At 42.6% G+C, this 11,222-nt stretch overlaps 1 protein-coding gene across 1 annotated transcript in view; it reads right to left on the minus strand.

The window, feature by feature from the left end:
- Nucleotides 1-11,222, minus strand: part of LOC118420950 — a 32,172-nt gene that overhangs the window by 12,168 nt on the left and 8,782 nt on the right. Inside the window, exons 3-4 of the mRNA XM_035828047.1 lie at nt 4,037-4,185; nt 1,579-1,688 (exon numbers count right to left, since the gene is read on the minus strand). Coding sequence (XP_035683940.1) covers nt 1,579-1,688; nt 4,037-4,185 — 259 coding nt within the window. The remainder of the gene's footprint in view (nt 1-1,578; nt 1,689-4,036; nt 4,186-11,222) is intronic.

Below are 11,222 nucleotides of genomic sequence, written 5' to 3' on the forward strand. Positions count from 1 at the left end.
AAATTATTTTAAAAAAAGCAGTACTAGTTCTGACTGGAATTTTTGTACTCTGTTATCTCAACAATGCCCTTACTATTTATTTTCAGTTGTTATCTCAAGACCAGCGTGCTAAATTATCTCAAAGAACCACGCCCCCAATCAAGTAACGTACAGGCTACAGTACAATGTGGGGCTGAAATTTAAAATGCTTCCTCCTTAGCATAAAAAACAGTTCTGACTAGACTTTTTGTACTCTGTCATCTTCACAGTACCCACAATATCATTTCCAGTAGTTATCGTAAGACTGCCATCCTTGATTATATTAAAGAGCCACGCCCCTAATCAAATAAGGCAACAGCGAGAGGCTGAAATTTAAATGCTTGCTCCTTAGCATAAAAAAAAACAGTTCTGACTAGACTTTTTGGACTCTGTCATCTCCACAGTACCCATACTATCATTTTTCATAAGACCAGTGTGCTTATAATTATCTCAAAGACTTTTTATATTCTGTCATCTTCACAGTACCAATAGTGTCATTTCCAGTAGTTATCGTAAGACTGACATCCTTAATTATATCAAAGAGCCACGCCCCTAATTAAGAAATGCACAGTCTACAGTGCCACGAGAGGCTGACATTAAAATGCTTGCTCCTTAGCTTAAAAAACAGTTCTGACTGGACTTTTTGTACTCTGTCATCTTCACAGTACGCATAATGTCATTTCCAGTATGTACCTTAAGACTGACATCCTTAATTATATCAAAGTGCCACGCCCCCAATCAAACCAGGCTACAGTGCCATGAGAGGCTGAAATTTAAGAATAAAATGCTTGCTCCTTGGCATAAAAAGCAGTTCTGTCTGAACTTTTTGGACACTGTCATCTCCATAGTACCAATACTTTCATTTCCAGTAGTTATCTTAAGACCGGTGTTCTTAAGCATTTCAAAGAGCCACGCTACGAGGAATAACAGACCCAAGCCTGGGTTCCAATTAGGATGTGCGTGGTTCAACAGGGTAACGTTTGTAACATCAGTGCATAACTTGTTCGAGGAGGTGCCTTTAGCACGAAAATCAGTCCCATTACTCAATATTGGGTACTACTGGCTGCAAATAATAATACACCAGATGAATACACTAGCCTGTGTTTACACAAGCTCTCGCTGGCTGGGCTTAATGACCCCTTCCATGGCGGAAATTGTAGGGCCGGCCGCTAGGGGCGCGATTTTAGTCAGGCTAATGAATACACTGGTGAATAACTTACTGAAGGATGGTTTGTTCAGGTGGGGCTAGTCCATTTACTACTACAGTAGGGCTGCTACGGTGGGGACTGTCCAATTCATGCTATAGGAGGGACTGTTCAGGTGGGGACAGTCCATTTCTTCCTACAGGATGGAGTGTTCATGTTGGGACAGACCATTTCTAACTTGCCTCATATATCCCTTGATCTCTTACTAAAGCATATGTTCACACCTGCCTTTGACATCACCTAGCTAAAATTTCACCTGACATAAATTACACTTAAAAGCGAACCTGTATGTATGTGTAATCGCACATACGTATCTCTAGTTCACTGTCGATGTACCATGCTGACGCCTACTCACGTGACTGAAGGGTCATAGACCGTACCGTCCGCCCACTGCCAGCCGTTCTCAGTCACGATGTCGGACAGACCAAACCAGTACGTGCCGCTTATCTGCGTCGCCATCCATGTCTAAAATGTGAAACAGAGGTCATGAGTCACATGTATGAAAGTCTTATCAAGGAACGCGGCATGTATATAAAATACCTTCATAGATTACGCAAATCAGATACAGATATGCAAAACTAGCATCTAATGATGTCAACAGAGGCACCAAAAAATACCTTACATTTTTTCATGAAGGTTTTTGACTTCTTAGACCCAATCCTATGCCACTTCTTCATGAACCAAAGATCTATGTACCTTTGATGAAACGTTTTTAGAACACGTTTATACAAATCGAGTCCCAAATTGCATGACTAACATTTCGCTTCTATTTTAAGATAGAACTTTTTATGATTTTCTATTTCTGGGAAAATTAAAAGTTCTTCCCTTCATGATCATGACTTATTCTGTTTCAAAGCTGTCAATGGAAGCACGCCTGAGCAATCTACCACTCAAAGGTTACGAACGGACCATAGCATTATGCTAGTAGGAGAGATCACAATAGGAAGTTAGCAGAGCCCTGGAAAGCCGCTAGGAGGACCTTTGTTGATCTTCGTTTTCTGACCCTTACCTACGTAACAAACATCAGAATGATCAATCCACAGCCTCTACAGTTATGTCCATATAAACGTACATGGGAATTACAGAAATAACCGATGCATTCCTACAGTTCTTGCCAATCAGACGTGTACCGTACTATAAGGCTAACCTCAGAAGCTTCGCCAAAAATAATCTTTTCGGCAAAAGTTTACGGATAATGCCTAGGTTACACATAGCCGAATTTGGCTCCCGACTCTCTCCCGACTATGGTTTAGGAGTAATTCGGGAGCTAGTCGGCTGTAGTCGGCTGGCGTTCGGCTCAGTCGGCTGGCGTTCGGCTGGCGTTCTGCTCAGTCGGCTGGTGTTCGGCTGCTCCATCCGAATGTTTTGAAATGTTCAAAACATTCGGCTCTGAACGGCAACTCTGAAATGGGTCGGTTGGTGGTCGGCTGGTGTTCGGCACGGTCGGCTAGTGTTCGGTTGGTGTTCGGGAGTAAGTCAGCAGTCAAATTAAATCTTAAACACGCCATAAACACTGCTGACTTACTCCCAGCTTGTTTCCAACTAACCAATGATTCACCCCAAGACCGTAGAAAAATCTCTGCTAACTCATTCCCAAGCCAAAAGATTATTGCCAGGACGTAGACGAATCACTCCCGAACTTCACAATACACGACCGACATCCAGCCAAAAACAAAAAGAACCATAAATACCGTATTGGTGCTATCTGTGATCCAAATTTGATCTCTTGGTGATGTTTACAAAATAGAGGAAAGGATAATCTTGATTAAAAACGAAAATGAGCACTCTTTTGAAAATCGCTGATTATGTCTATTTCAAGTCGAGAGAGGGTCGGCAATCGGGTGGGAATCAGTCATGAGTGATTCGGTAGTCTGCGGCTAAAGGTCGGCATGGTAGGGAATAGGTTGGACAGCATTCAGGACACAGTTGAGAGTAAGTCATTTGTGGTCGGGAGATGTTCGGGACATGTTCGGCGCTAAAAAAATAGGCGTGGCCTAAACTGGTCAGACTGCTCCCGAACTTCTGCCGACTTGGGTCGGCTAAGAGTCGGCTGGTGTTCGGGAGCCAAAGTCGGCTATGTGTAACCTAGGCATAACATATGACTGTACCAGCATCTATCATCCCTAGATTACAAACATCATAGGACAAACTCAACCGCTCACTGAGAGCGAGTTCTAACTAACCAACAGATGAAGGGGTTACGAAGGCTGATCAAAACATTCTCTACTCCATTTGAACCGGAATGGTTTGATCCACACACACTTTTCAAAGAATCATACGTGCTTGAGGTGTAGCTCTTATGAAGTATTGGCCGAGAACTAGGGACGTCCATACGCGAGGCTCAATGCTCATTTGCATCTGAGTAACTTTTCAACCTGGTTTTGAATCCTGTCACGCCACGGATCCTGTTTAAAGAGGTTGTGGTGAACACCAGGTTTGAAGGCCAAATGATTGTACACCAGAGCTAGAGGGAAACAGTTTTCGTGGAGACATTTCCATAGTTTGGCAGTCAGGAGAAAGAAACTGTTGCTGTAAAAAGACTTGATACTTGAGACTGATAATTGACCAGTGTTACTATGTGACTTATAGGGACACCTAGTGGAGGGACAAGTCGTGTGATATCGATTACCATCGAAGTACCGTTAGAAAAGGAAAAACGCTTCGCCTGTGAGAGAAAGGTACTGGTTTGAGTTAAAGACAGTCGTCAGGGGCACCTGTCTAAATATGAGAGCAATAGGGGCGGATGATGGATTTTTACAGATAAGGTATGAGTTTTGTCAGGAATGAGTTTTTTCCGTAAAATGTCACCGCACCTGTTCGTCTGTAGTAGTCAGGCTAGCCAGATCTGCCTGTAGAAGACGACACTCGTCCCTCGCGTCTTGCCATGTTTTTGGAGTGTCCACTATCAGATAGCAGGACTGCTGGTATCCCAGCCATCCGTCAGGACATGTCTGCGAGGACACTAAAAATATGGAAAACAAATTTAAGGTACTTAGTGTCTTTGAAAGACATTACTCTGATCTACAAAGGATTGGAAAAGGCCAAGACCATCCCAGTTATTTGTCTTTTGCCATGCTACCTGCACACAATGCTATACCATTGGGCTCGCCAAAAAGTGAAGACAAACAAGTGACCGTAGGTAACATACCGAGTAATTACCTCCATGAAATGTCATGGAGGTTATATTTTCTGTTATGTTTGTCTGTCTGTGTACAAGATAACTCAAGAACAGCTGGATGGATTGGTTTCATACTTGATGTGTTGGTGGGATATGATGAAAGCTGGAAGTGATTAGATTTTGGGCCCCGTATCTGTCGTTATAATTGATGTAATAATACCAGACAGAAACCACCCCTATATCTGCGATATATTGGAACAGGCAGCGTGGTTTCATTCTTTGTTAATCAGCTTATCTCCAAGCAGGTAGTGAGTGATGGCCATGAACAGATGTCTTTTTGGAACAGTTGACATCGTAGGACAACTGTTCGGGGGAACCGATAGCCTCGAACAAATGTCTTTTATTTCTGAAACAGTTGACATCGTAGAGCATCCTGGGGGAACCCGGACAATTTTGAAACTGATAATAGATTGTATTTATGTACTTGTGCATTTAGGGACATGCTGTGTTATATTTCTTTTGTGCTGTTAGATGTTACGTGGTCCGCATTGCGCATGCGTTACACTGATGTTTTGTTAGTATGTACTCGGTTTTATTACATATCTATTATGTGGATGTGCTTGGTAATCCCTTATCTGAACAGATGACGTCGTATAGTAACTGGTTAGGGTATCTGTAACTGTGTGCCGATCCTGGCCAATTTGAATATGATGATTAACTTTGTATCTATATTAATAGCCACTTGTGCCTTTGGGGACCTGGTGTGCTATACTTCGTTTGTACATCTATATATTTCCTTGCAGCTTCAAAGATATAAATACATGCCGACATTGATAATGAGCACTGCTATATATATTATGCAAAATCAGTAAACATCATACATCAATGTGTCTCAGGTGTATGTATATGAATTCTGAAACTTAGTCTCTACCTAGCATGTTACCACCGCTATCATAACTTAGTGTTTAAATCGCGTACAGAACACATCACATTGACTTACACCAAAAACCTACTTAAAAGATAACGTACCTATTACTACCAATTTACCAAATGTAAAACACAATCCTGTACGCATCAACAACAAAATTAGCGTCACAAGATAACGCCTTTTAACGGTACCAAATGGTGAAAAAAAATCACAGCTTCAAAATGGATACATGACACCGAAATAAGCGTGCAAGAACTTAGTACATAGAGATAAAAATCATGTTCAAAATAGCATCCAAACACACATGCAAGAACCAGTTGCTGTCGTATAAACCATAACAGGATAGCCAGCTGTTGTATCACGACAACCCCATAGAAGCCAACAGGTAGTAAAGAATTATCGCACCGCTCAGCCATCTGTTCGACCAAAACAGTACTAAACTCCATTGTTTACCACTAAATATGAAAATAGCAAAATCAGCGTGTCAGAAGAACGATTCCAAATGAAAACAACCATACAGCTTTACAAGGCATACCTGAAATGCACGCCATGAGAGGTCTTTGAACTCTTGTTTATGTATTTGCATGAAGTTATGATAGCATTGATTCTGTGAGCCCACAGGTTTGTGTATAAAATGGGGTGGAGTCCCCATGCATTATGCCCTATGTCTGACCAATGCTCCATCCAGCTCCGCCGAGGTCAACTCAAGTATGAAAATCTTAATACAATCGTCATGTCTCTTGCTCGGATCATTGCAGAAACATAATGTGAAATCGATATGTCTGATATGACAGTTATTCTGGGACCCGGATACGTACAAGAAGATCATATCTTCACGTCCAAATGAAAGATGAGTTCTTTTTCTCCTATAGTAGCTGAATACTGCCCCCTAATAGTTCATGATATTCTGACCCTGACGTTTATTCGACATCTTGAGGTTAAACAGAAACTATGGTCGTGTGAAAATAGTAGGCCGTAGGCCACATTCTCCGTGACGTACCAGTGCGTTTAGTTTTTGTAATCATAAGTGATGATAATAAGACAGTCAGCCATTCAACCACATCTGTAAGTTGCCTCACATCAGTTAACAACCATATATAATAAGCCGATTACATTGATCGTCCCAGACCGATAAATAAGAACGAACAGGAGGAAAAAATAAATCGTAGTCATAACATTGCTCATAGCTTGCCATGGCAACGTATGCATAACACAATCCTCAAAACACAACCCACAAAAGACCCAAGGTCCTTATGTGTGAAAGGTCCTTATGTGTCAAACCTACATATAACAGATACAATCCTGTTCTGTTTTGGCGTGTAGTGTTTTATTTGATATGGTGTTAGGCAAGAAGATCCTCAGGATTCTGCGTAAACACTTGTTTTGAAAAACATTGAGCTTGTGTTTGATGTGTGCCGTCTCCTTCCAGCACTCTGCTCCGTACAGGAGTACACTAAGCACGTTGCTCTTGTAGATCTTTAGTTTTGTGCTGATATTTATGCTGGTACTTCTCCATACAGGCCTGAGGATTGCAAAAGCTTGGTTAGCTTTGCTTATTCTCGTATTCACTTCTTTGGTGCAGTCACCGTCATCAGTTTCTTTACTGACCAAATAAGTGAATTCCTTGACTTCTTCCAGGGGTTTTCCATTGATCAAAATGGGGTCGTTGTTTGTTGTGTTTATCATTACTTCAGTCTTTCCCTCGTTTACTTTCAGACCGATAGTATTAGATATCCGGCTCAGATTTTCTGTTTTTGCTCGAACATCGACATGTCTATTTGGCAGGAGACCCAAACCATCTGCATAGTCGAGGTCTTCTAGGATGTTGTTAATTGTCCATTGCAATTGTATGCCCCTTCTTTTGTCTTGTGTGGTGTTTTTCATCAACCAGTCAATTGCAAGGGAAAAGAGTTGTGGGGACAATATGCATCCTTGTTTTACCCCGGTGTTTACATGGAAAGAGTCAGTGAGGGCATTGTTATGTATGACTCTGCAGGAGAAGTTTTCATACAGGGATTTGATAATGTTTACAATTTTCGTTGGAATGCCATAATGTCTGAGGATTTTCCAGAGTGAGTCACGATGCAGGCTGTCGAAGGCTTTTTCGAAATCGATAAAAACCACATAAAGGGAGCTGTTCCATTCCTGAGTCTGTTCTAATATCTGTCTTAGCACAAAAATATGGTCTGTACAAGAGCGGCCTTTTCTAAAGCCAGCTTGTTCGGTCCTCAGAATGGCATCTATAGCTGCTGAGATGCGTCGGAGGATGATGCGACTGAACACTTTGCAGGTAAGTGATAACAGAGTAATACCCCTCCAGTTGTTACAGTTTTGTAGACTTCCTTTCTTGGGTATTTTAACAATCGAACCAGTTTTCCACTCGTCAGGTATGGTTTCACTGTTCCATATTTCTTGGAAGATGTCTCTGAGAATTTTGGGGGTTATTTGATCTTCTGCCTTTAGCATTTCAGGGCATACCCCCTTATGTGTGAAACCTACATATAATAGATACAATCTTTCCGATGTCATTCCGTTGCATTTGAGCTGACTTTACATAAAGGGGGGAGGTTTACGAAACAAGAAAAATTCTCGACCATACAGTAAAGTGTACAAAGCAGCTGTTGAATGAGCCCAAATATTCCGTAGATTGGAAAAAAGTATCGGAAAACAGATAACTAATGTCATAGAATGCCAAAGTAAATATAAAGTCAAAGAATAAGATGTGAAAGAACAAAAATAAAAAAGCTATTGTTCGTAGTTGTATGTACCATTACAGAAAATTTAGGTACAGGTACAGGTCTAGGTCCGGCCTGCCCTGATTGTAACTTTTGAATTGGCGATACTCAAAACAATGGTCAATTTCGCTACAAATGAATCTACTTGGTGGATTATCCGACTCCCAATGGCGTTTTAAAATCTCATCTCCATTTAATCAAGGCTAACTGTCTCTGCACCTTTGACTGTAGAAACTTGCTACAAATGACTATAGACTCTACTCGACTTCGCTCATGTTATTTTCTTGGCCCGGTAAGCGCCATAACGCCTGACGATATAGTGTGTTGATTTCCTAATCGGCAAAACCCGTTTAATTGATTTTCTAAGTGTTTTTCGGACTGGTCCAAGAAGAAGAAAAACGGATTTGTACTGTACCGGTCCCTACACCTAATTATTGATATACCATATTACGTGTGTGTTCAGTCCTGTGCTGTAACGTGGTTTCATACTGAAGGTAACTTTTTTGTGGGGCCAAACTTGTTTTATTTGCGTGCTCCCAGCAGTTTGGGGGATACCAGGGGATGTCATCCGTATAATCAAATCAAAATGACCTACGCTGAAGCCATGAGTGAAGGGGATCCGCAAGCCAATGCCTGTCCCATTGAAATGTACACAAAAAGGCACAGAAAGACAGTGGCAATAACTCACCTTTATGACGTTACTGGCATACAGACTTACCCTCATATGAAAGCCCATCATCTCAGCTGAGATAAAACACCACTGTCATTAAAAATTGTACGGCATAACTTGCAAAAAAATACCACAAAACCCTTCCACCCCCGCAAACGTATAACCACCAAGGGAAGGGGCCCTGGCACAACCAGGAAATAGTCCCAACTTTATATCCAACTTTATATCCCATGATAACCACAAAAACTCAGATTTTCGGCCATAATCAGAAAGTAGAAACCCTCCCCAGTCACATTGACCTCAAAACTGCCAAGATTTCTACCCATTTTTTTCCAAGAAAAAATATCTCAAGTTTTAGACACGGAACTTCATTGGATGCCGGATCGCTGGCGGATGCCCTGAAGAAAACGAAGAGCCGGCCGGTGGACACGTACGTTTTGTATCCGGTCAGCGACGAACGACACTCACTTATCGGTCATGTCAGCGTAGTACTATTTCGTCTTTGGATCCCTTTTAACGGGGAGCTCCCTGGGTAGTTAACCAGGTGTCTCCGTGAGAAGGTGCGAGTAATTCCCTGATCGACCGACTCCTCGGTAGCTCCTTGGCCGATCGATGGGTGGCATCCTGGTCCATTCCCGGGCTGCTCTCGGTCGATTCCTAAGCGGCTCCCTTGACCATTCCTGGGTGATTTCTGGCCAATTCCTGGGCAGATGTTGAGCGATTCTGGGGCGGTCTCTTGCCCGATATCTTGGCATGGCGGCGTGGTTGCTATGTAGCTCCCTGGCTTGAGAGGCTCTCGGGTTGTTCCTGGGCGACTCTCCACGTGATTCCATCCATGTGGGTTGAATCCATGGGCAATCTATAATTATTGGTGGATCTTAGCTTGGCCGATTCCGAGGCTTTCATGGATTTCTGTGTGGGTCCTGGACGGCTAGCGCTCGTTTTGATGGTTTCTGGGAGGCTCTGTTGGCAATTGCTTGGCAGTTCTTGAGTGGCCCTCTGTGCTGTTTTTATCTGCTGCCTGGTAGAACGTTAACTTTGTGTAGTTCTTAGGTCAACCTCTGGGCTGTAACATGGCGGATCCTAAGCTAATTTCCAATACAGAAAATTCTGGTCCAGGTCCAGGGTCGGACCTGAACCTGCCCTGATTGTAACTTGTGAATTGGCGAACTCAAAACCATGGTCAATTTCGCTACGGAGGAATGTGAAGTGTCCGACTCCCAATGGCGTTTTAAAATCCTCTCTTCGTGTAATCAAGGCTAACTGTCTCTGAACCTTTGATTGTAGAAACTACAAATGACTATAGACTCTACTCGACATCGCTCATGTTAGTTTCTTGGCCCTGTATGCGCTGACGATATAGTATGTTCATTTTCTAATCGGCGAAACCCGTTTCATTGATTTCCGTTCGTTGGTGGCTCGCCCTGCTCTCCTGTTGGCTCCCTGCATTTGGGATCCGGAGATTCTCCGGGTTGGACCCTTTGTAGGGTCCCTGGGCTGGTCGGGTGGCTGGCCTCGTGGTAACGGTCTCATTGATGTATTACTCCGAGTGGGTAAAAGAGATCCGAGCCAAACAAGAAATCTTTTTAAAAAAGCTGTGCCTTGCCGCGTATTTTATGTTATTTTGGTAAGTTAGACTAGATTCTACGCTTAAAAATCCCGAGTTCCACATGTCGCCCCCCTCCCCCCTCATTATCATAATTTATGTCAGATGAATTATTGGCACATTAAACAGGTTTTGTAAAACTTTTTGACCCACAATGAATATGCATTATTTTTTATTACAAACTAAGTTCCTTCTGATGCAATTTGTGATATATATTTATATAAACATGGTGAGTTAAAGCGTAGATTTATTACGCTGGACCACATACAGTAACATGCGTCTAGAAGAGCCTTTTAATACTCGCCTGGAATGTACCATTGTCTAACTAAGCCATGAAACTTGACAGAGATGGCACGTTGATCGCGTTGACGTAGGACGTCATTGTGACAAGTGTCATTCCATGCTTGTTTTGGTATGGCAGCCTTTTTTGGGAAAAGGTGTCAGCTCTGCGCAAAGGCTTGTGCTTACTGTGATCATCTCTCGGTCGTTCTTGACTAAGACTCTGGTCTTGCACCTGTGGCTTTACGGGAGGATGTTGTGGTGCGTCATTCATGCCAATGAGGGTTTTCCGAGGCGTGAAGATGTGTACAATGTCTGTGGAACGTAGGTCATATGTTGTTGAGTAGTTGATCGCACAGTGATGTTGTTCTGGAATTGTTTTGATTGTTGGTTTCTTTTGGAGATCTTGCTTTCCCTACAGGGGAGCCTGTGGGCTCGCCCAGGTTTGGTCCTGGGGCCATTTGCCATGGACCATCACATCACATCGCTTTGTTTCCGCTGATTAGTTTCTTCTGGCTTGTCTTGGGTTTTCTTACCAAGTGAAGCCTTGGGCTTGACCTAGTCGATCCAAGGACGTTGGGTGATCCAAGGATCTACTATCAAGGATTTAATGTTCTTGACTAGTTTGAGCTGCTCTCTCTTCGCCGAGTTTGATGTGCTTGC

The sequence above is a fragment of the Branchiostoma floridae genome, chromosome 8 (assembly GCF_000003815.2).
Source record: "Branchiostoma floridae strain S238N-H82 chromosome 8, Bfl_VNyyK, whole genome shotgun sequence".
Taxonomy (NCBI): domain Eukaryota; kingdom Metazoa; phylum Chordata; class Leptocardii; order Amphioxiformes; family Branchiostomatidae; genus Branchiostoma; species Branchiostoma floridae.